Below are 23,634 nucleotides of genomic sequence, written 5' to 3' on the forward strand. Positions count from 1 at the left end.
GACTCCTGACTTTCGGTCAGGTAACAGTTTGAACGAAGCTTCCTTTCTTTGTCCTTTTTTTTTAAATCCCACAAAATACCCTTTTGTTTTTGGTGTAATATTTCGTCTCCTCTACAGACGCGATGCAGCCTGCTTCTCCTGGAGTAACAGGTTGCCTCGACAAAGAGAAACACCCCTCAGAGATGTTGTTGACTGGTATCCAGAGGCAGATGTTGGCCGAGGTGAGAGTTTTAAATCAAAGAGCAGGTCGCTAACAGTCCTGCGAGGATTGAGAGGATGGATGCAAGTCAAACATTTTATCTCTACTCGCTGTCCCCTCCGACTCCGCGCTGCGCCTCGCGATTGGTCAAAGACCCGGACGTCCAGGGGCCGGGGGAGCTTTGTGATTGGACAGCAGGAGACCCCCCCCTCTGTCTGGATTGACCTCACGAGGTCAGTTTGTGGTGTCACAAGCTTCTGCTGCTGCGCACGATAGTTTTCACAAAGGGCACAAGTTTGATTAAAACCAATTAAATAACTATTATATTATCATATACGAGTGTATGTCCCCTGCCTGTGCTGAAATATGAATTATTCTCCTCATTACAGACTATAGTGTAGGAAGTACCAGGACATAGTTGGGCGAACAGTGGAGGAAAGTTTAATGCTTGTACGAAGATGGACCAGTAAAGAGAGAACACATGTTTATTGTTATTTGTATTAAAAAAAAAAAAAAAAAAAAGAAAGAACTACCGTATGTTATCTATCAAAATCGATGGCAGACAAATGTTCTTATGGCCTACTGCATGTTTACATTCCCATATGCACACACACAATCTTGCATATTCATGTTTATTTTACTTAAACATATTAAGAAAAAGTATGTATTGTTATCAGCACAATGATAAATAGTAGTAGTAGTAGTACTAGCTTGTTGTTAAAGTTGTAGTTTTTTTATTAGCTTGTGTGGGGGTTTTTTTTGTTATTATTATATTATGTATGTTAAAGATGACAAATGAAATGAAATAGGCTAATTGAAAAATGTTGTTTTTTTTTGTTTGCATGGAGTTAGACTAAACAAAGGCGTTCAGGATGTTTCCCGTGAGGATCTGTTTGTAGAGAGAGGATATGTACATAGCTACTGAGCTCACTATGAAAGGCAGCAGCATCTAACTGTTCATCATCGACTTAAATGTTTCATTACTCCGCAAAAGGGAATATTATAACGATGGCCCTTATTTCTACCGTGTCGTAGATTCAAGTATGACATCCTATAGTACTTCTCCTATATACTTATTATTACTATATGCTATTGTTACTATAGGTATTAATAATCAACATTAGACTCTATAGGTATTAATAATCAACATTAGACTAAATCATCATCATCACGTCTTCAACCTGTTATTATCGAGACAGTACATATTCAGTTCCCAACAGAGTCTGTAAAAAAAAAAAAGCTTTAGTTTGTCACGTTAGTAAATGGCACTACGGATGCCATGACATATATGATGCTAACTAACTATTGTTTTATGATTCGTTGTGTATATTATATACTGAACCCTACATTTGGACAGTAAACACGTTAGAGAGAGGCGGTGTGTCGTTTGTTTGTTTTTTTCTTTAATCACCAAAAGTTTAGATGCAAGAGATTTCCCGTGCACACACACACACACACACACACACACACACACACACACACACACACACACACACACACAACAACTCGTTAGGAGAGAGATATGGAGTGCACGCGGGGGAGAGGTCGATCTATTTTTTTTTTCCACGAGTTCCACCACACCCCACGCAACAGCTCTGCACGGTCATCTAGTAGTTGTATGACTTCAACAATAGGTGCAGCTCGGACCCGTGGCTCAGCCACACGGCAGTGTAACACATCCGTGCAAAATGCTCGATTATAGACACATAGAACCACATGAGGGATCATTTGACTTTTCTGAAGCTTGTGGAGTTGTGATAATTATGATAATTAGGCGTGTTTAATAGACCGATACATTTTTTTTTTTCTTTTCCCCCAGGAATAAGATCATATAGGCGACTGGCTGAATCTGTTCAGAGGCCTCCTCCAGCTGCATACCATGAGTGACTGGTTGGTCATGACCTCTTTAAGACAAACTGATGCATCACCAGTGCTGACATTCTAGCAGCCAATTCATTGATCACCATCAGATTAGTCAATACTTGCTGCAGTATTGTCACAACAATGATCAAGAAACGATATGGTCACAACCTCACGTAAAGGATGAATGGAACTTCATGAATGCACATATAATATAATATTACAACAAAACAAAAAAAGCTAGCTGTTTGGTGCTACTGTTGTGACAGCTTTTTGTTTGCTAAAAAAGTGATAATAAACATCAAATATGTATGGGACAAAAAGGTTGTAAGATGACATTTGTTTATTTATGTTTTACTATAATTTGACCCAACATTATAGCAGCAGAGAGTCATCTTCCCGTTCCTTTCATTGCAGTAACACACAGCATGTGGCCCAATATATTTTTTATTCCTCCTGTAAGACTTCATGTAGGAAAAAAAAAATGGTGCAGTTGAGAACATGTGGAAACATTATATGTCCATAAAAGAAGGAATGGGTAGAGGGGGAGAAAGTTATCATACTAAAGTTTGACTATCATGAAAAGGATATTGGATCTACCATGTCAAATCAATTAGTGGGGTAAGCTGAGTCAGAAATGCGCTGTGGTGGTGGTGGACAAAATGCATCAAAAATAAAGAACAAAATGGCCCCCGAAAAGAAATTCTATGTTGAATTGTGCAAGGTAGACGCACAGAATAAGCCAGGGGCTTTTTAGCGGCTGTATTCCTGAAAACCGCATTTCTTTAAACAAAACCCAGAATAATTAGCTCTGTGTCCACTAAAGATAAAGTTAGTCTAACAGCCTAACAACCCATAGGCAGTTCTAATCTTGGCTATGGCCGTATAGCGATAAGGTCCTGCACCGCATCAGACTAGGGCCTATTTAGAGCACTGGGAAAAATCTCCATTCTCTCCAGAGCGACTTACAATACTGCTCAGTATTCACGATAAACACCACACCACCAGATCAAACACAGATAGACGTTTGTAGGCAATCAGATCATCACAGCGATTATCTGACCGTAAACAAGAGGGAGTAGACTTCTATACTGAGGAGCTTCGATTTCTTCTCAACATTAAAATAGTCAGTCATGCATTCCTAACTGTAAAAGGAACTGTAACTGTAGCAGAAACATTACAGCTCTAGCTTACTGTGACAAGCAGGATGACAGATACCTTTAGATGCTAACCCTAATTTGCATTATTCATTGGGTTTTTATAGAGGTTTTAGTGTGGTAGAATAACAGTCGGTTGTAAAACAGTGTGTGTTTAACCTTTGTTGGTCCTTGGAGAATCATGCCACTGCTGTGAGGGAATTTTGAATAATGTTCCATAATGTCTGTTTCTATACTGCAGTCGCCCACAAAGTTCTAACTATAGTAGAGGCTTTGACGCAGAGTACGATCACTTCTGCCAATTCTCTTTTTTGCAATATTAAACACAGACTTGGAAATAGGGCATCATACTATGTGATGCAGACAAAAAGCTGCAGTCCTTCACTGTATTTACTGAAATAAGGCCTTCATCGTTAACGCCCTTCATTTATTTATGTATTCAATCTTAATGCAACACACTGTGTTTTATGTTAATACTGGAAAGAGGTGACCAAAAAAGTGTAGATATCATGCCCTTCAAATATAATTGGACTTTATCTGATTTGAGTTTGATTGTTTATGATATATATCCTCATTTATGTTTGCTGTTTTGTCTTTATCCCCCTGCAGCAGTTCATTGACTATTTAAAAGAGCTTTGCATCACAAAGACTACAGAGCAGACATTGTGTGAAATAGGAGAAACAGATTAGAAGAATGGCCAGGCCGACATTTAGATAAGCATCTCAGAAAACGTTGCATCTGCAGAATAAGGAAGTCCACTCTGTGATTAGTAGCCTTGGGATGTTACCGCTACCAGGTTCCTCCAAAAGACGCACTGTTTTTCTCATGTGTTTGATCTTATCAAATACATATGACCCAAAACACTTTAGTGGGAACTCAAACTGAGGGCCAGTTATCATAACAAAGAGCCATAAGGTGCACCCAGATGAGAGAGAGAGAAAAGAAGAAGATAAGCGGTGAATTTGTTAACCAGGCAGCCTCAGGGCATGAAGGGTTGATATAATAGTTCGGAGAAGTGAGGAAGTAAATAGTGAGCTAATAGTTTACAGTGACATGATGAACATACAGCGATACGTCCTGAAAGATTCTTATCTGTCCTTCAAATACACTACGCCTTTACTTTAGTGTGTGTGCGTTTGTTTGTGTGTGTGTGCGTGTGTGTGTGTTTGTGTGTAAACGAAGAGAGACAGTATCTGATGTTGAAGTGACTTTTACACTTTCCCAATTAAACTTGATGCATTCCGATAAAACACAATTTAATATTTAAGACTTCAGACATATTGAGCTAAATATTTTGTAAAGAGTAAGTTTGCAACTGTGAAAAATACTGTATGAAGGGTTTTTTGGTCCTTGTTGAAAATGTTTGCAACATGTCGTTAGTCAAGTACATCTTTTCAAGGATCACACAATTGATGTACTTAAGTTCTGTTTATTAATTATGTGTCAGAAAATATAGCATAAAAAACATAATGAAATGTCAACTCTATCCTGACAGATTAAACTCTTTTCATAGCATTAAACATCTAGTACATGAAGAGTTTTGGACCTTATTTGAAAAGATTTCAGTTAAAAATGTGGCATCTTGGCTGTGTTTTTCATACAGATCTCCAGTTCTTATTCGAGACAACATTCCCATTCTACATGGCATCCTGGATTTCCAGTTTATATTTGATTAATCGTTAAAAAAAAAAAAAATATGAAATGTACAGATTTTAAATTAATTCCATGATTAAAATATGATGAAAAGGACTATGTCGGTTTCTCACTGACTCTCTTTTCCCCCTGGCGCCATTCTTTTTGAAGGAGTCCTAATGTAACAAGTGCCTTCAAAAGCATCTCCAATATGATTATTGTTGTTGTTAATAACTGTAACTCATTACAGTTCCTACAATGCTAAAACGAACTGTAATGTAATTGTGACTGTAATCCAGTTAGACACAATATGCTACAAACCCAAGCATAATCACTGTCCAAATGTGAATGCATAAATTCAGCCACAAGAGGGCACAAGACAGCTCAATTTACTGGGACAAATCCTTCAGCTATGGTCCCTCTGACACCATGAAACCCACCGATCTAATTTTTAAAGGGATATTTATCTAATCTGACAAAGTGAAATTCTTTAAAAAAAGAATACTTCTGACATTACGCTATAACAGCTGTTTTTTTCCCCCTTCTAATAGAAACCCACAATTAGTCTGTACACAACGTAATTGCAACAATATTTAGCAGAAAAGGTTTTAAAACTCAAGAGTAAATCAAGAGGAGAGGTTGTCTGACAAAAGATGTCCGATGTCTGGAAAAGGTGTCACACTTCCTGAACACGAGTTGATTTCCCTGCTCCCAATGGATTGTTTTTTTCCAGCATAGGGAATCAATTTTATAAGATCAATTCTGCTCAAACAAGAATAATTCAAAGAGCATTTTTATGGCCCACAAAGCCATATCCGGATGTAATGTGATGGGGCTTTTATTTATGGTCTGGATGCTGCATATGTTGTCAACAGTTGTGTCCAACCGTGTCATACAGGTGTTGCTTGCCTTGGAAAAAGGGGCAAACACTGTTTAGGGTATAAGCTAAGATTTGAACATGAATAAATCTTTGTGTGCTGGTCAGATAGTCTCAGATAGATTCTATTCTGTAGAATCACGTTATTAGTATTGAGGATGAGGAGTAAAGGGACTTTGAACGTGTTTGGAAGATGAGGCCTCATAGTATGAGAGGCAGAGACAAGTTTGCAAATTCCTCTCCTGCATATTTTAAAGTTAACCACTAATCACATCACATAGACTGACATCTGCAATGGTGTTTACATGTAGCTGAGGGTGTCACTGCTGATCGACTGCTCGGCGCTGTCCACTGCTTGTGGTGCTGAAAAGCAGAAGGGACCTAAAAAAAACACGGTGCTCTTTCCTGTCGTTGCAGGCGCTAAATTGTAATTATACGGTTAAATAGGGCTTTTAAATCCACTTTATCGACATGACCCACACTTCAAAAAAAAAAATAAATAAATAAAAAAATCAACCAGGTGACAGACCAGATCAGAAAATCAATTTGACCAATGTCTGTTGCCTGAATGTTTTTTGCGGTTGTCTGGGTTTAGTTACGGTACTATGGTGGTGATGAAGTCACTGTAGTCTGTCCCTGTCCACGGGTGGTGACCCCGGGGCCGGTTACGCAACAAGTCTGTAAACGCACAACCGGATGGAAACCACGACACCTGACGGGACTGACTCAAAACGGGAAATCCAGGGAGATTTTTTTTTTTTTTTTTAACTTTTCAACGTTTTATTGCCATCTGGGCATTTTCGCAATAGTCCACAGTATGCTAATCCATGTCAACAAACAGTGGGTGCAGTGAAATAACGCTGTTTGTGTGTCCCAATTAGACAGAACATGGCGGAGGCGGTCGCTGCAGACGGCGAGCACGGCTCCTCTCCGCCCGACGTGACCGACCCGGCCCCCAACGACGACTACGAGTGCAAAATATGCTTCAACTCCTTCGACCTGGACCGACGCACTCCCAAACTGCTGAGCTGTTCCCACACCTTCTGCCTCGAGTGTCTCGACGCTCTTCACTCCCGCGAGGGTCGAGGGTGGAGGCTCGGCTGCCCCGTGTGTCGCCACCGGACTCCGGTGCCGGAATACCGGGTTCATAACCTACCGGACGACCGCGCATTGACTGAATCTCTCCCGCTCGAAAAGCACGCGGCTGCGGACTCGACAGACGCGGCCGTCCCCTCGGACACTTCCCGAGAGAGCAACGCCAGCTGTCAGACATGCAAACAAGTTGTGTTCATGACCGGCTGCGTGTGCGCCATCTTTTCTTTCCTGTCCATGGTGGTGCTCTTATTTCTGGGCCTCATATTTGTGCATAACTTCAAAAACACCTCGTGGCCCGTCGGTCCTATGTGTTTGTTTGTTGCCAGTGTCCTCGCGCTGGTCTCGCTCATTCTCACTTGGTTAGTGTGCATGTTCACGTACCGACCGGAAACTGAACCGAGCAACTTCAGTTCCCTCACTTCTAATAGAATGTGATTCTCTGTGATACACTAGCTTAGCCTTGTTAGCATAATTAAAGGGAAATCTGTTCATTTGCACAGACACCCTTAGAGATGCCTTGTCGGTGTTTGTGAACATGGACGAATGACTTTAATTTGGAATAGCAGAGGCGTAAATAATAAAAGCATTGATGACTGAATTCCATATAGCTGCTGCCAGACACTTGAATATAAACAGAGCCATCGTTGACGTTATTATCTGTGCTTTTTATGACTTTAATGACCTAAATGGATGGTCGTAGGATCATCATGTCTTGAGCAAAACTTGGCTCTACAATCTACTTTATGTAGTCTATAAAACATTTATAGACTACATATATATATATATATATATATATATATATATATATATAAAATATACAAAACTTGAATGCCTTCCCATATCGTTTGCTTTTCTTTCAGAATGCACCTCTTTAATGTAACTCTATATTGGTTATATTTACTACCTTTAAATGGAATGCACTTCAGTTAAATGCAACTGTAATAATGTGCACAGGCATGTCAAATGGCTTGAAATCATTGAAAGAGCTCATTGACTTGTCTTGCTAATGGAAACATTAGCAGACAGTGACTTGAATAATAGTTTGTTAACGCAGTATCCCACCCTTCTCTCCTCCCAGACTTGTTTCCTGCACTGCAATTACACGACAGGCTTCACAAGGTGCTAAGAACGCTGTGCAAGCAGGTGTTCACGAGTTCTGTATGTACGTGTCAAGATGGGTAGGTGACTGATTTCTTATAATCTTCTTGTGCCACCAACATTACAAACAACAGGATATATTCTGCCAAAGACAGAGCCTGCTTAGACCATAACCACCTTTGTGTGATTACACTGATTCCCCGTGGTTGACCAGGTCAGCAGGGGATCCCAGGCCAATGACCCTGAGGGGACAGGAGCCTTCACAAGATGAGAGAAATAACTTTGGGGTAGGGGGCCAAAATAAGCAGTGTTGTAAAGTAGTGAGACAATGGAAGTGCAGAAGACCCCATGGGGTCTTAAATCATATGATGGGCTTAAGTTTGCTTTCCCAGTCATATAAAAAGTAAGAACATATAAACTCCACTAACGACTTGGTCCACGCCCAGATCACTCTCAAAGAAGTTCTCGGGGTTATAGGAAGGTGTGCAATAAAAGACTGGATAATTTAATTTATGTGGATTTGTTTTACACGAATTAAGCCCCAAACACATTGTCATCATTTCCTGTTTGAAAAAATCATAATGAGACTAACCCTGCTGTAAATGATGTGGGTTAATAGATCAGTTATGATACAAGAAGATGTCTTCATTATTTAACTGAATCACAATAACACAGTGGGTATTCATCTCCACTAAGTGTTGTTTTAAGAGGCGACACTGGTCCCAGGAGTTAAAATCCATCTCTTTCAGGTCTCTCAAAGGGACTCCTTCACTTGGTCATCCAGTCGGTGAGTAATGCCACTTAAATGCCCCCCGTGACAAAAACTTGAGAAAGAAAGAGGGGTGGCAGGCTTCCACTGGGAGCCACAGGCAACACTGTGTCTGGGGCAGGGGGCTTCATTTCACAGGGACTGCAGGGCTTAAAGTTAAAGACGACTTTGAAATCCGCATCCCCTGCCATCAAACTCTCCCGCTATAGCCCTCCCTCCCTCCCTCCTCCCTCCTCCCTCCAGCCGTCACTCCCTCTCCCGAAAAAAAAAATTAAAAGCTGTCGCCACAGAGCAGGAGATGAGTTGGGAGCAGATTCTCTTTGATGACAGAGAAGGATCCTTTTGTTCCCTAATCCCCACACAATCCCCTCTCCCCCCCCCCCCCTTTTCCCTATAAATCCAACTGGACGTCAAGGGGCTTCATAATTAAAAAATAAAGTAGTTGTTTTACTTTAAAAGATTGAAATGTTACAGTGATGTGTTATTGTGACACCTCTGAGTAAAAATATTCCATTTAAGTTTTTTTCAGTGTTTGGAAGTCTCTTTTACAGCCGTTGGAACTTAAAAGAAGCATATCATCAAGTAAATACCCTAACAAGTCACATGACACTGGTCAGTGGTTGTCATAGGTGGATGCTAAGGGAACGGCCATTAGCCACTGTGCATGCTTGTCGAGAAAGACGGGGTCACTCAGAGACAGACAGTTCCAGGATACATTTCCTTTCTTCCTGCGTCTTGCCTTTAAGTGTGAGCAAAGTGTGTCCTTGTGTAATTATCAGATTGGACACAGGAATTTCACAGAGGAGATGAAAGTGTTCCTTTTGCTCATAACATCTGCCCTATGATGGTTTGTGTCCTATCAAGATGACCTCAAACATAGCCCGAGGAGAGCGATTATCACCACTCTGTACAAGCACTCTGGCTCGGTTATGTGATCACATGATGGTGTGAATGGCGTGTGTTTATGAGGATGAAAAGGCATGAACTTGTGTATTTGCATGCATTTTTTTGTCAAACTGTGTATGCACAGACATATGGCCTAACAGGCATGAAAACACTCAAAAGACCAGTGAGAAGGGATCAATGTCCAGGGTCAAAGTGTCAAACATGGCTTACCTAGCCATTTTGCATTTATGGCGTAGCTCTTCAGATGTCAAAGAAGACTTTTCTCTGTCTGGAACTGTTGGATCTTCTCTCTGTCAAGTTGAAACAAAAAGCATTATGACAGAGAGCAGTGCAAAGCCCTCTTGAAAGACATTTGCAATGACCCCCCTCTGGTGTATAAAAGTGGAATTACAGAAAATGAAAAGACATTTCACCTGTTGCAATTTTTAAATAATGAATTCTATATAAAAGTCTATTTTGTTAGCTTATTGTTTTTTACTGGTTCAGTTATAAAGTAGATTTATGGGCACAAAAAAAGGAATAAAGCCAATAACATGTCCGGCGCAGTTCCATACTCACACTGAAACACATTTTATCAGACTGGCAAGAGATCTTTTGAGTTTCAGTCTTGGTCAAATATACTGGGCGACTAATGATAGCTTAGGTAGTTTTAACACCAGTCATCAGCTATTTTTGGTAGCCGCTTCTTTTTGCAGTTGGTAACCATCAAACTATGCAGAGACAAACATCTTTTTCAAATAACCGCCAGTTACTGTTACTCTATTGATCTTTTTCCAGCGGGTTCGAACCCTCTTGCTGTGAAGCGACAGTGCTAACCACTGCACCACCTTGCTGCCCTCATCCTATACTGTCAGGCCCAAATGACAGGATGGATCTGGACTGGGAAGGAAGCAAGGCCAGAAGGGAGAAGCTGAGGGAGAAGTACCAAGAGCTAGAGCCAAGGCTAAAAATAGTGGTGTGACAGACAGCTGGTAGGAAGGGAAACTTTCACCACATTGTAACTTCAACAGAAATTGAGTAACAATGTAAGTGCAAATACTCTTACAGTCCATGAATCAGTTACTGTTGTTCAAGATATATATTATATATAATTATAATATTTGATTATGGTTAATCATGACAAAGCATCTCTATGTCTCTTCAACACAGCTGTTACTGGTGCAAAACTTATTAAAAGCACTTAAAGCTATGGTGTGAGATACATTTGGGTATTACTGAATAAAGAAGAGGAAAACGCACATCACCACCACCACCGAAGTTCATTTTGCATTGGCAACGTACTACTGAGCCGTACATAAAGCTACCATTACTGTAGTTTGGAACCAAAGTGACATTACAGTGAAGTTTTACACATCTGGCACTCCTTTTTAAGACGAATAATTGTAATTGTTTGTAAATAAAAAGTGGTCTTCCAAAGAACTTTGAACACCATCTCAATGAATAGTAAATAAGTGCTATCTGACTGAATTTCTCAGATGAAAATTAAGATTATATTGGATTCTGGGGGACCTCTTATGGCAGGGCGGGATAAAATATATCATGTCAGGTGTGATGTCTGGTGGTTGCAGTAAAAACTAATCGGAGCTGAATTGTTTTATAAATAACATTTTCTGTAGTCCGTTGAAGGCCTACTGGTATTTTAAGTATGTAAATAAAAATGAACTAATTGTATTTGAAACATTTGGTATGGCTTTGATGTATTTTCATTTCTGGTAACGCTTTTTAGTAACTATTGTTATAAAAAAGAACCACATTCATTAATACAAAATAAGTAGTGAGTATTTGAGCTGAACCTATCTGGCCTTTTTCCTATTTCTTTCCCTTTATCTAACGTTTGTTTCTGGGGGGGTTTTTACGCCAACTACTGGACTGCACCTTTCTGCAGCTTCTCACGCCTGGTTTTTATCTATGAATGGTTTACCATTCATAAATAAAACGTAGGCTATAAAGGCAAGGACCATTGAGTCGGTGCGGTACTTCAGGTGTAACGGCTGCAACTTAAGTCACTATGGCTAGCTGGGCTGTAGACTAGTATATCATATAAATAAAGAGAAGTCAGAGTTTAGGTGGTTTTGGTTTTACTCTTGTAGCCAACTAACAAAATAGCTTACACTCTTAAAGCACTTTCATATCATGTGTCATACAGGAGACGCTCGTGGGAGTGTTTTTACATATTAAACTAGGCTACACTTTTCAGTTCTAGTTTTTAGTTTTTCGTCCTTTGAAAAAAAAAACTGAGTTAATACTCAAAAACGTGGAATTAACACTGAGGCAAATTGGAATACACCGCGTTCAAACCTATTCACGCTGGCAGGTCGAACAATGGTCGACACATACACATTTAAATGTACCGGCAAAAGCATCGTCTCACCCGGGGTCATTGTGCCGTAAACTGACGGCCCAGACAGATGTGAACGCTGGTAACCTCACTGACGTCCCCGCTCCCCCAAGCACGCGCCACCTCCAGTGCTCCAATCACGGACAGGGAAATGTCCTGACGTCATTTCGTAGCTTCCGGGCTGGTAGCACTGGCCCGGTGATGTTCAAATTTAGATTTTTTTTTTTACTTAATTTTACATTCATTTATCAACAGACTCGCAGTTGTTATTTACAACCAAACACATCCTGTTAATAGACTGTATCAATATAATGTCAGATGACTGGTTACAAGTGTAAAGAGACCTGATCCAATCCCCGCAACAACGCAGGCGTAGCGGCTGAGAAAAGAGGTAAGAATGTATGGCTGTGTGGACGCGCTGCAGATGTTGATCAGGGACTGCTTGTTACCGGGATGCTAAACACCCCGACACGTCGCCGTGAAGGTGCCATACCTTTGTGAACAGTTAGATGCTTGTTCCCAACTGAATTCTGACAATGTGACTGATTTCACCTCACCCACAGCGGGCCAACAACAGCTGCAGTGGTTAGCCGAAGCCCCCCAAAAATGCTAGCTAATCGCTATGCTAGCTGCTAGCGCGTCTTTTAGCAACCCGTTAGCTGCTAATCTTTATGCTGCGTCGCTGTTAGCATTGTATAGCCACAGAGAAGTATACCACGGGGTGAGGGAAAAACCACTACTGTTAGAAGAACCATCTGTTTGTTGGGGTTTGATAAACATCAGGCATAATGTATGTAATCATGTACAGGTTATCATAACCGTGCTGTGTTGTGATTGTCTCTGAGGTTGATAAGATAACGATGCACAAATCAAAACATTGTCGTATCCCGTGCTCCTCAAAGGAAAGACACAGATAAGATATTGAAAACGTAAATAACAGAGCAAGTTAAAATAGAATATAAATCCTTTTTTTAATAAAAGGCCAAGTTTTATCCGATTCAACAGTTTAATGATAAGATGGGAGAAAATGTGTGAAATGATCATAGAGGGAAAGGTTTGTTATTGAGCATCATCCTGTTGTCCCAGTTCTCATTTAAATACCAGCAATGTAAATCAAATATATTCAGTATCAAATTATAGCTGGATTAAATCATTATGGTCTTAATCTGTGGTGTTTATCTTTATGTGTGCGTGTGTCTGTTTAAAACTACTTTTATAATGATGGTGATATTTTAGTGTTGACTCTTAATCCGAATATGTGCTCGGTTATTATAACTTATGTGTCACATGAATCTTAGTGCATTATCCAATTAGCTTATTGTCGTTTTCATCATGTGGAACATTGCTGTTGGCATAGTTATTAGGAGTAGTTGTGTCTACTTCATTCAAAGTAAATTACAGAATGAATGCACCTGTTTTACAAGTGTTGAAAAGCAACAGAGTGAGTTTTCACCCCCGCAAGTTCTCTGTGCATTTTCCCTGCCCAGATAAGTACAATAGAATTTTGTCAGTTGGTTGTGGTATTTGAGTTGCTGGAAAACGGGTAATACATGTTCAAACCTCACCTGTGGGACTGTGACTGTGACTTATGCAACGTGTATTTAAGTACTTCATAGTAAAGGCAGTTGCTGTCTGCATTGTCATAAAAGACTTTACGAAAGATACAGATAATCTAATTGCTTCTCTTACCTAGAAGCACTATAGTAGTACTACTACTATACTACTACTACTAGAGCCCTTGCATCCACGTGCACACACACCAACAGATAAACATGCTGCTTTGAATAGTGAGAGGCAATTATTGATCTCCTGCTGTGTAATATTATAGTAGTAATAATGCCACAGTCCTTACCAGAGCAGCATAAAAGTGTGGTGCAGTGCAGGTGATCAGTACTGGGAAGCCTAGTTGGACACTCACTGAGGATTAACACTCTAACTGAAGTTAAATTTCTGCAAACACGTCTCTTTTTACTATAGAATCGAAGCATGTTAGAAGGAAACATATTTGTTTATCTCAATAAGAGCTTCTTGAGCGTGCAGCTTAACATGTAGTATTACTAAGTAATATTTGGATTGTGTCTGGTAGCTTGTGTTTGCATAAGGCCAGGAGCGGCCCACCTCGTCGGTCAGTGTTAGATTCTTATCAGTACTGTTACATTAGCTGGCCAGGTTATGCTGACCTCCCATGTGGCCTCTGGACCTCTCATTCTAAGAAGCAGAATGAGTCACCGCCGCTAGCTCTAGCATGCTCAGGCTCGGTGGCTACAGGGGTACACTGCAAATTACACTCCGTCCTTAAGGGGTGCACTAAGAATAGCTGAGCTCCGGGAGACGGTCAGAGTCAATTCAAAGGTTTTAGTAGAACAGCCAAACAAATGAGAGCAGTTACAAGTATGTGACATGATGGAATAGTTCATTTGCAAACATTAGTATACCTTGTGTTACGAGTTTCAAGCTTGTGGTGAGGCATAGAGAGAAGGTGTATAATTCCTGAAAATAAGACAGGCAATGTTTTCTTGGCTATGAAACAAAATGGAAATGAAAAAGCAGTAAATCTTCACATATCGGAGGCAATTCATTTTCTGTCAATCAGCTAGTTAACTAATCATCTCAGCACTATTATTAAAGGTTAATGATGTTAAGTGTCGTAGCATCATGCTTCCTCCTTTAGGGTGGGATCAGCAGGGCCAGTGGATCTGGTAAAATAGAAAGTGCTGACTGAGAGCCAGCCTAAGAATAAACAGATATGGTTTTCAGGCAAGCAGGGATTCATTTACCAGGAGGCAGTAGCATACATTTGATGCCACACAATATTTCCAAATGTGCTGATGCAACTCTTAATTCCAGACTATACTTCTAAAATTTCCTGTTGTGCCTCTCTGTTGCAGGTCTGTTACACCTTCAGCCACAGCAGCAAGTCAGTCGGAATACTCAACGAGCAGTGACGAGTGCAGCGCATCATTGGTTGTCTGGTGTGATCCATCTCCAGCGCTGACTTCATCCTCCGAAGATGAAGTTGAAGGAGGATATGAACCCTCTGCTGCTGCAGGTCTTCCGCTCTGTTGTCTGGGTCTACTCGGTCATCACCTTCATACCCTGGTACTTCTTCTCCGGAGCCAGCACCAACTTGGAACGGGCTCGCCGGATCAAGGCAATCTCGGTTAGTGGAAACCCGGCGGGCCCTTACAGGTCCATCAACAGCCAAGAGAAGCTGTCGTCATGGCTGCAACCCAGGGTGGACACCCTGGACAAAATGTTTGACTACGCCGCGAGTCGGTTCCCAAAGAGAGACTGTCTGGGCACTAGGGAGGTGCTCAGTGAGGAGGATGAGATCCAGCCCAACGGCAAGATCTTCAAGAAGGTAAGAGACACTGACCTGTTCCTGTTACTTTTGCAAACATGCAACAGTTTGTGTACCAGTTCTCGTCCTTTTTTTAATTGTTTGGTCTGTCGTCAGGGTATAAGTCGAGTCAGTGGGTGGTTCTGGTCATCACATGTAGGTGTAGAACTGTATATACAAAGCTTTAGGTGAATCTGTGGGATTACAGGAAGCCTGCTTGTGTCCGTGAGGCTGACGGAGGTGTCTGCCACTGTGCACAGTGTGAGAAATGTGGGTGGAAGAGCAGCAGTGTCACTGGTGCTTTGTCTCACGGCCGAGAGCCCCCTCATTAACACCTGCGTGGCTTCAAAAGCCCTGTAGATGGCGCCAGCTGACTGCATTTAAAGAATGATGTGCTGGTAACAACATCAGACCTCTTTCAGATTCAACAGTCAATATTGCACATTACCTAAATAAATTGTGTCACAGATAAACAGTGCTCATATTTATTCCATCGACGTGAATACCATGGGTGCAAGGTTCCTGAATTCATTTAAGCACTCTTTTCATATTTGTCATATTGACTTGCTCCAGGTTAGATGCTCTGAAGCCATCAGGCCTGTTGAATGTATGCATGTACATCAGTTCTCATGTTGTTTGGTTTAGTATTTGGAATTAATCCTGAATATTGCATGTACCCTTTGCATGTTTTAGGTAATACTAGGAAACTATAACTGGCTGTCATACGAGGAAGCCTACGAGGCAGCAAAGTGTTTCGGCAGCGGTCTGGCAGCGCTCGGCCAGAGGCCTCAGCGTAACATCGCCATCTTCTGTGAGACCAGAGCAGAGTGGGTCGTAGCAGCACAAGCTTGCTTCATGTACAATTTCCCACGTGAGTTGCAGGAAGACAAATATATATGTATATTCATACAATTTCAGACTTAAACTAAAGTACTTGAGACGACTGACCATATTAACTGGCTTTAAATTTTACAGTTGTGACCCTGTATTCCACTCTTGGACCCACGGCCATCGCGCACGGCCTGAACGAGACCGAGATCACGCACATCATCACAAGCAAAGACCTGCTTCAGAGCCGTCTCAAGGTACCTGCTTTGCTGTCATCATCTGTCTCTGTGATTTACTTGAAATTCTCTGAATCACAGTTTGCTTATTGTGTATAACATTAGGGCTTGATTATAATGCTTGGTTCTATTTGCACGATTCATTTTACCTATCGCCCGCCTTTCTCCCTCCCTCCTACACCCAACTCCATGTGCCAGGCCATAGTGTGTGACGTGCCGAGACTGCAGTACATCATCGTAGTTGACAATAAATCCACAAGCTGGCCAAACATTCCCAGAGGCATCATGGTCTACAGCATGGACGCTGTGAAGGAGATGGGATCCAAGCCTGACAATAGTGAGTATTTGAGAATCGTGATTAAAAAGGTTTTCTAATTTTGTCGGGGAAATGGAAGTGCGCTGATGGAGGCTTAATACAAAGCCGACACCCTGATGTGTAATTGGAGTGATGTGCCATGCATGACAGAGCGGTCAAATCACCACTTGCCAAACGCCCAATGTCACTTGACATTGGTTGACTGAAAATTTATGGAAACTGAAATAATGCAGTACAACTATCTCCCTATTTGATGAAGAAAACACTGGAATATTATAAAACCTAGGATACTGAAAATAGAAAAACACAATATACCGTACATGTTTTAGAAAATGAAGTTTTCTTCACAATCACGTACAAAACAAGAATTACATGGAAGTTTGAAATAATTTATGTATGCGTTAAGATTAATTGAAAGAGGTGAAAATCATTTAATGCTCAATCAATAATTTATTATAGGACCGGCAGAAAATTAAGCTTGAATAGAGAAATAGAAATAGAGAAAATAATCAATACATTAAGTGACAATGAAAACAGTCGTTAGTGGCAGCCAAACATTTTGACCGTTTCATAGCAAACAGCTGTTTGAAAAGTATCTTTTTCCATTTCTGTACTGTAGTAAGCAGAGACATCTTCATGTATTATTACAATGTATAATGTTTATATTACTATGTGATCCATTTCCTCTCTAACAATCCCCCCTCTGCTCGTCTGCCTCTGCAGTAGCTGTAGACCGCAGACAGCCAGAGTCTTCAGACCTCGCGGTCATCATGTACACCAGCGGCTCCACAGGCATCCCCAAGGGTGTCATGATCTCCCATGGCAACATCATTGCTGGCATCACTGGCATGGCTGAGCGAATCCCTAACCTCAAGTATGCCGATACCAGATCCACTTCCTCTCCTCTATTTTTCTTGTGTTCTGCAACTCTACAAATCTACAAAAGATGTTTTGCTTCTGAAGCACATACACTCTCACATCTTTCCTCCCTTTCCTCCACTCAATTACCACCACCTCACTATGTTCTCTTCTGTGTCTATTGAGGATATTAACCTGCTATTATTTCTGTGCCGGCAGTGAAACAGACACCTATATTGGCTACCTGCCGTTAGCGCACGTTTTGGAGCTCAGCGCTGAACTCGTGTGCATCTCTCACGGCTGTCGCATTGGCTACTCCTCCCCTCAGACTCTAGCTGACCAGGTTGGTACATAAAAGCACACACACACACACACACACGCCTTGTGGCCAGCATGTGTTGCATGCGGTGCCTGAATTGAACGTTGTTGCGCAGTTACGCTGGGTTCAGGGTTGTGTACCTAGACTCACCAGGAGGTGTCGGCACGGCATAAGAAGTAAAGGTACAAGGGACAAAGAAATCTGAAGTGTTGATGCCGACCCATTTCAGGCACTGTATGTCATTTCTTTTACTGAGACTTAGGTGCTCTGTATATCCAGCTGAGATGATAATTATCAATGATGTATTTTGGCTTAGTGTCCGCTAAAAAAATGTCTAACTTCACTGATTTCCTGTTTTTCTTTTTGTCACTAGTTAAATTCAGATTCCATTCATGTTGATAGGAATCTGCCTGTATTAGTGACAGTCAGAAGGTAACTGAGAGTTGACTGATTGTTTTTTTCAATTTTCACAGTCTACCAAGATAAAGAAGGGCAGTAAAGGGGACACCAGTGTGCTGAAACCTACTCTAATGGCTGCTGTACCAGTAAGTCTTGTTATCACTTCAAATACCCGTCAATCAAATTTTATAAGTACCATGGCCTCTACTTTAATAACATTATCATTAAACAACAGTTGGACCATTATATTAACACTAAATACCAGCCACAGAGCATAGAGACTTAAAATGTCAAAAGTGCTAACTAACGGTTTTCCCACCTGATGCGTTTAGGAGATCATGGATCGAATCTACAAGAATGTGATGACCAAAGTAGAGGAGATGAGCAAATTCCAGAAGACGCTCTTTGTGCTGGCTTACAACTATAAGATGGAGCAGATCTCCAAGGGCTACAGCACGCCTCTCTGTGACAGGTTAAACACATTCCTAATGATATGAGCTGAGACATTAGCAAATATTAACCTCTGTTACTACTTGGTTAAACATAACCTAGTGTGAATTCCTGTCAACACTGAGTCTCGACAAAAGGAGTAGGAAATGATTCTCTAGCATATGTGAATCACTGCATGATATTGATTTTGATGTTGTGTTTGCACAGGAGATTCTTTAGTATAAGTCGACATCTGGAAGTAGATTTGTCAACTTTGTAAAAGTCTGAATGGCTTTATTTCAGTTTTTTTGTTGGAGTTTTTGTCTGAGTCTCCGCCGCCCCTGACTCACCATCTCCTTGCTGTGTATTTTTGTTTTTGTCCACCTCCTCCCCCACAGTCTGGTGTTTAAACGGGTGCGTGCGCTCCTGGGAGGGAACACGCGGGTTCTGCTGTCTGGCGGAGCTCCGCTCTCAGCTGCCACACAACGCTTCATGAACATCTGCCTGTGCTGCCCTGTGGGCCAGGGCTACGGCCTGACGGAGACCTGTGGAGCCGGCAGCATCAGTGAGAGTAAGAGAGAGGATTTCCATGTCAAACAGTGGTTGTTGTTTGGTTTTTTTTACACCATTTCAACAATAAACAACTTGATTTGTAGTCATTACCTTAATTTATCAGGAGTTTCTGCTGGTGTTTTTGTTTTTCAGTTTGGGACTACAGCACAGGGCGGGTTGGCGCTCCACTGGTTTGCTCAGAGATCACACTGAAGGACTGGCAGGAGGGTGAGTCAATTTGCAACAAGCCAACTTTAGAGAAGGCAACAAATGCAATTGATATTCTAATCAGGTTTGCGCTCCTCTAGGTGGTTACTACAGCACAGACAAGCCCAACCCACGGGGGGAAATTTTAATCGGCGGTCCCAATGTAACGATGGGCTACTACAAAAATCAAACCAGGAACCAAGATGATTTTTTTGTGGATGAGCACGGCCAGAGATGGTTCTGTACAGGAGACATCGGAGAGGTCTACCCTGACGGATGCCTTAAGATCATCGGTACGAGATAAACAAACAAACAAGTGCAAGTGTGTGTGTGTGTGTGTGTGTGTGTGTGTGTGTGTGTGTGTGTGTGTGTGTGTGTGTGTGTGTGTGTGTGTGTGTGTGTGTGTGTGTGTGTGTGTGCGTGCGTGCGTGCGTGTGTGCGTGTGTGTGTGTGTGTGTGTGTGCGTGTGTGTGTGTGTGTGTGTGTGTGTGTGTGTGTGTGTGTGTGTGTGTGTGTGTGTGTGTGTGTGTGTGTGTGTGTGTGTGTGTGCGTGCGTGTGTGTGTGTGTGTGTGTGTGTGTGTGTGTGTGTTTCACAAGCATAAAATCGATTGTTTTTTGGATTATAACGTGTGTTCTCCCCCAACAGACCGTAAGAAGGACCTGGTGAAATTGCAGGCAGGCGAGTACGTCTCTCTAGGAAAAGTGGAGGCTGTTTTGAAGAACTGCCCACTCATAGACAACATCTGTGCCTATGCCAACAGGTACAATCCTGCACACACTCCTCTCTGAATCAGTTTCCTCCAGACTTTTAGCATCAATTTCCTATTTTTGAATGCATGCTCACCAAGAACAACAACAACAACATTCCAGCAAGTGTCTTTTCTGATTTTCTGTCTCGTTTTCTTTTCATTTTTTTGCTCATTCTTCAGTGACCAGTCGTATGTGATAAGCTTCGTGGTGCCCAACCACAAGCAGCTAATGGTGCTGGCGGAGCAGATGCAGGTGAGGGGCACATGGGAGGAGATGTGCAACAACTCCCAGATGGAGAAAGAGGTCCTACGCGTCCTTACTGAGGCTGCTTTATCAGGTAGGAACACATAGCCTGTCTGTATTCTTTGCAAATTTTGTTCATTCTGTGTTTGAGCCTTCCTCAACAAAACCAAAGTTGTGGTTCTTTCTGTCATAACTTGACAGTTCAGATTGGGTGTGATGGCGTCTGCCTTGCACCCAGACTTGCACCAGTGTTACACTGTAAATGTCACTCTAACTTGTGATTCTGCTCCCCCCCCCCCCCCCAACCAACCAACCAACCAGCAAAAATGGAGCGATTTGAGATCCCAAAGAAGATCCGTCTGAGTGCTGAACCCTGGACGCCAGAGACCGGGTTGGTCACTGACGCATTCAAACTGAAACGCAAGGAGCTCAAAACACACTACCAAGACGACATTGAGAGGATGTACGGCGGAAAATAACACACTCCAAACAACATGTATATATATGCTCGCACACATACATAAGGAGCTCAGAAGCCACTATACTTGGAGAGGAGTTATACTTTAGATACAGGTAAGACACACACATTATTACAGACACATAAGAGCGTCTCATGCACCTCCTCCTCAGCTTCACTACGACCAGCTTCGATCAAAAGCTCTTGAATCTCAGCTCAATGCTCTCAATCAAGACCAAAAGGCAGAAGGTCCCTCACAGACAAGTGAACCAGCCCGATGTGCTCGATGCGACACACTCATCGTTCCCCTTTGATGGATTTGGCCCTTTTGAGTTGCCATGACAACGGGGATGGCACACAAAGTCGGATGTCCGCATGACTCAAAAGTGAAACAAATGTCAGGCTAGGCGTTTATCTGGATCAATGTCTGCAACTCCCTCTTTATTGCTTCTCTTCCTCCTCCCCCCTTTGCTTTTCTTGGAGCCTTCCACCAGTTCAGCTTGGTTGTGGACTTGTAGTGCAGATACCTGGCAGGAAAATGATGGGGCTATCATGAGCCTGATAGAGGGATCCCTCCTGTGCTTCAAGTAACAGTAAGGCTAGAGTAAATGCAGGGATCTCTAATATCGATTAAGGATTTTTTTTTTTTATGATGTCACTACGGTTTCTTCATGTTTGGTTTGTCAGCTTTGAAACCCATTTGATGAGTATTTTTGTACGTGAGGAAATCGGTTTTGCAAAGCCATGTGAGATTTAGCATCAAGATTTTTTTTTTTTTTAATTACTTTTTCCTAATGTTGGTGGTAATGTGTGGTTGTAAAATTCTGAGGGTTTTTATTTCTTTATCATCCTGTTTTTTTTATTGCCAATTAGTTTAGGCTAATGTACTTTAATTAGCTTTGTTTACAATCTTTTTTTGTTGTTGTCATTACCTCCCCTTGTTCCGCCTGTGCCCTAAAGTTTTTACATGTTAGTGTGTGTTTACTGACTTGACTTGTAGAAGCAATTCCAGTCTTCAGTCCCCTATGACCTCGGCCTTTTGCTGCAGGTTCAAACATCAATTGTAAAAGGCATCTATTGGGACTTTTTCCATCCCTGCTCTCTGGCCCCAGCTCCATTTTTTTCCCCCACCTTCGCAGCTCCTGGATGCCTCCTAACCTGTGTCTTATTGGTTATTTTGTTGGTTCATTGACCTACCGTAGCCCTGCCACGTACTCCTCCAGTCATGACTAATGCACTGTATGGATGTCTCCAAGGGAACATCGCCCAGCTTAGAAAAAATTGTTACATTAGTAAGCCCAGTTACATTTTGGCACAAGTTATCCTTTTCTTTGCCATAGGTCCAGTTATTGTTACTTTTTTTTTTTTTTTTTTTTTTTACTTATGAATATGAACTACAAAATGAATGTGCAATATTTATACACAAATTGTAACTGAAGTATGTAGGAAGGAAACATGCATACAGCAGCCCCTCCGTAGTGTATGAATGTTTTGCTCATATGGGAAGACCTGTAGGAAACCAAGCAAAGAAGAGGGTGGTAGAGAGACACTGATGTAGCCCGGTTGAACATACTGTGCTTAACTGTAAAGTTCTGCAATAATGTAATGCTTTTTAATAAGACTGTAAAGTGGAAACTAAAATACTTGGCATTGTAAAAATTGCACGATGAGAAGTGTGCAACTGTATCAAAAACACTGCACTCCAGTCGAACAACTGAAGAAATTCTTTATAAATACAATCCCTGTTGAATTGTGGGTATATAGCATAAACTCACCAGACCTCATAGAGAGCAGATAACACTTATGTATCTTCAAATTAGTTTTTGCTGTATGACACTATATGTGCAATGTATATTAAAGGGTCAACTGCCATTTGTTACATCTCATGTATAACGTATACATTAATTACTGTATATTTTCAAATCGGTGGTGATATTCTCTTTAGGTTAACGGGCAGAAGATTACAAAGTGTTTGGTCAGTGGTCGTTTGTAAGGGCGACGTCTCTCCCACAGCTGCCCTCTTGGAATTCAAACCTTGCTTTGCTTGTTCTAAAGACATTAAGCATTAATATAAGCTACAGTCAGGTACTCTAACTACTTCTCTTATCAGATGTCTACTAGCTCAAATGTAGTAGGGTTACTTTAGCATGTAAAACAAAAATGGACAGTACTATCATAATGAGATGGGATGCCGTTCCTCCCTTCCTGTTTTTCTTTTTTATGACCGTTCTTTCTCCTGACGTTTCAGTGAAAAGTCAGTAGCTTACTGTGCTGTTTGCTGCTTTTCCTCTGCCTGTCTAGAGGCGGCTAGTTGCCTTCTAACACACATGAGCTGTCTTCAGGGGTCTTAAGAATGTGAAGCACTCCACCATGTTTTGTTGATGGCACACCATGCCGTGTCCTGCTCCACCCATTTAAACTAACGGCAAGGCAAAGACAACGGGTGGTGCAAAGACCACTCCTGTTGATTCCACTTGCGTTGTAAATAGATTGAGATGGGAGGGGATCAACGATTCAAGTTCATTCAAACTACCAATAATTGTACAGGTGTGAACATACAACACAACATCCTGTTAACATATTTAAATATCTTTGTTACTGACCAGTTTTTGGGGTCTCCTCCTTGTTTCGTGTGGTCAAGTGGCCCTGCCAGACGGGCTATTGCAAGTGTCTCCTTCCTTATTTATTTGTGATTTGGCCTTGACGATAATGTAATGAAATAAAAAAAAGTTTGTGTTGTAATTACTGCTGGTATTTGTGTGTTTTT

General features: G+C 41.5%; 2 protein-coding genes across 2 annotated transcripts; both read left to right on the top strand.

Moving 5' to 3' along the window:
* Positions 1-6,438: 6,438 nt before the first annotated feature.
* Positions 6,439-7,488, top strand: LOC129089266 (E3 ubiquitin-protein ligase RNF186-like). The gene has a single exon (XM_054596664.1). The coding sequence runs from the start codon at positions 6,615-6,617 to the stop codon at positions 7,254-7,256; it is 642 nt and encodes a 213-aa protein (XP_054452639.1). The 5' UTR covers positions 6,439-6,614; the 3' UTR covers positions 7,257-7,488.
* Positions 7,489-12,134: 4,646 nt separating this feature from the next.
* On the top strand, positions 12,135-23,566 carry acsl3b (acyl-CoA synthetase long chain family member 3b). The gene is made up of 15 exons (XM_054625259.1): positions 12,135-12,323; positions 14,821-15,293; positions 15,966-16,143; positions 16,248-16,357; positions 16,535-16,673; positions 17,376-17,526; positions 17,730-17,853; positions 18,303-18,374; positions 18,561-18,700; positions 19,056-19,228; positions 19,363-19,437; positions 19,518-19,709; positions 20,064-20,178; positions 20,347-20,504; positions 20,732-23,566. The coding sequence occupies exons 2-15, from the start codon at positions 14,943-14,945 to the stop codon at positions 20,887-20,889; spliced, it is 2,136 nt and encodes a 711-aa protein (XP_054481234.1). The 5' UTR covers positions 12,135-12,323; positions 14,821-14,942; the 3' UTR covers positions 20,890-23,566.
* Positions 23,567-23,634: the final 68 nt, after the last annotated feature.

The sequence above is a fragment of the Anoplopoma fimbria genome, chromosome 3 (genome assembly GCF_027596085.1).
Source record: "Anoplopoma fimbria isolate UVic2021 breed Golden Eagle Sablefish chromosome 3, Afim_UVic_2022, whole genome shotgun sequence".
Taxonomy (NCBI): Eukaryota; Metazoa; Chordata; class Actinopteri; order Perciformes; family Anoplopomatidae; genus Anoplopoma; species Anoplopoma fimbria.

What these genes read in the sequence shown, in the direction of transcription:
- acsl3b (XM_054625259.1), top strand. Translation starts at nt 14,943, where the DNA reads ATGAAGTTGAAGGAGGATATGAACCCTCTGCTGCTGCAGGTCTTCCGC. An exon ending in TGCTTCAGAGCCGTCTCAAG is followed by an intron (nt 16,358 to 16,534) that starts GTACCTGCTTTG and finishes TCCATGTGCCAG; the next exon opens with GCCATAGTGTGTGACGTGCC. An exon ending in CTCAGACTCTAGCTGACCAG is followed by an intron (nt 17,854 to 18,302) that starts GTTGGTACATAA and finishes CAATTTTCACAG; the next exon opens with TCTACCAAGATAAAGAAGGG.
- LOC129089266 (XM_054596664.1), top strand. Translation starts at nt 6,615, where the DNA reads ATGGCGGAGGCGGTCGCTGCAGACGGCGAGCACGGCTCCTCTCCGCCC.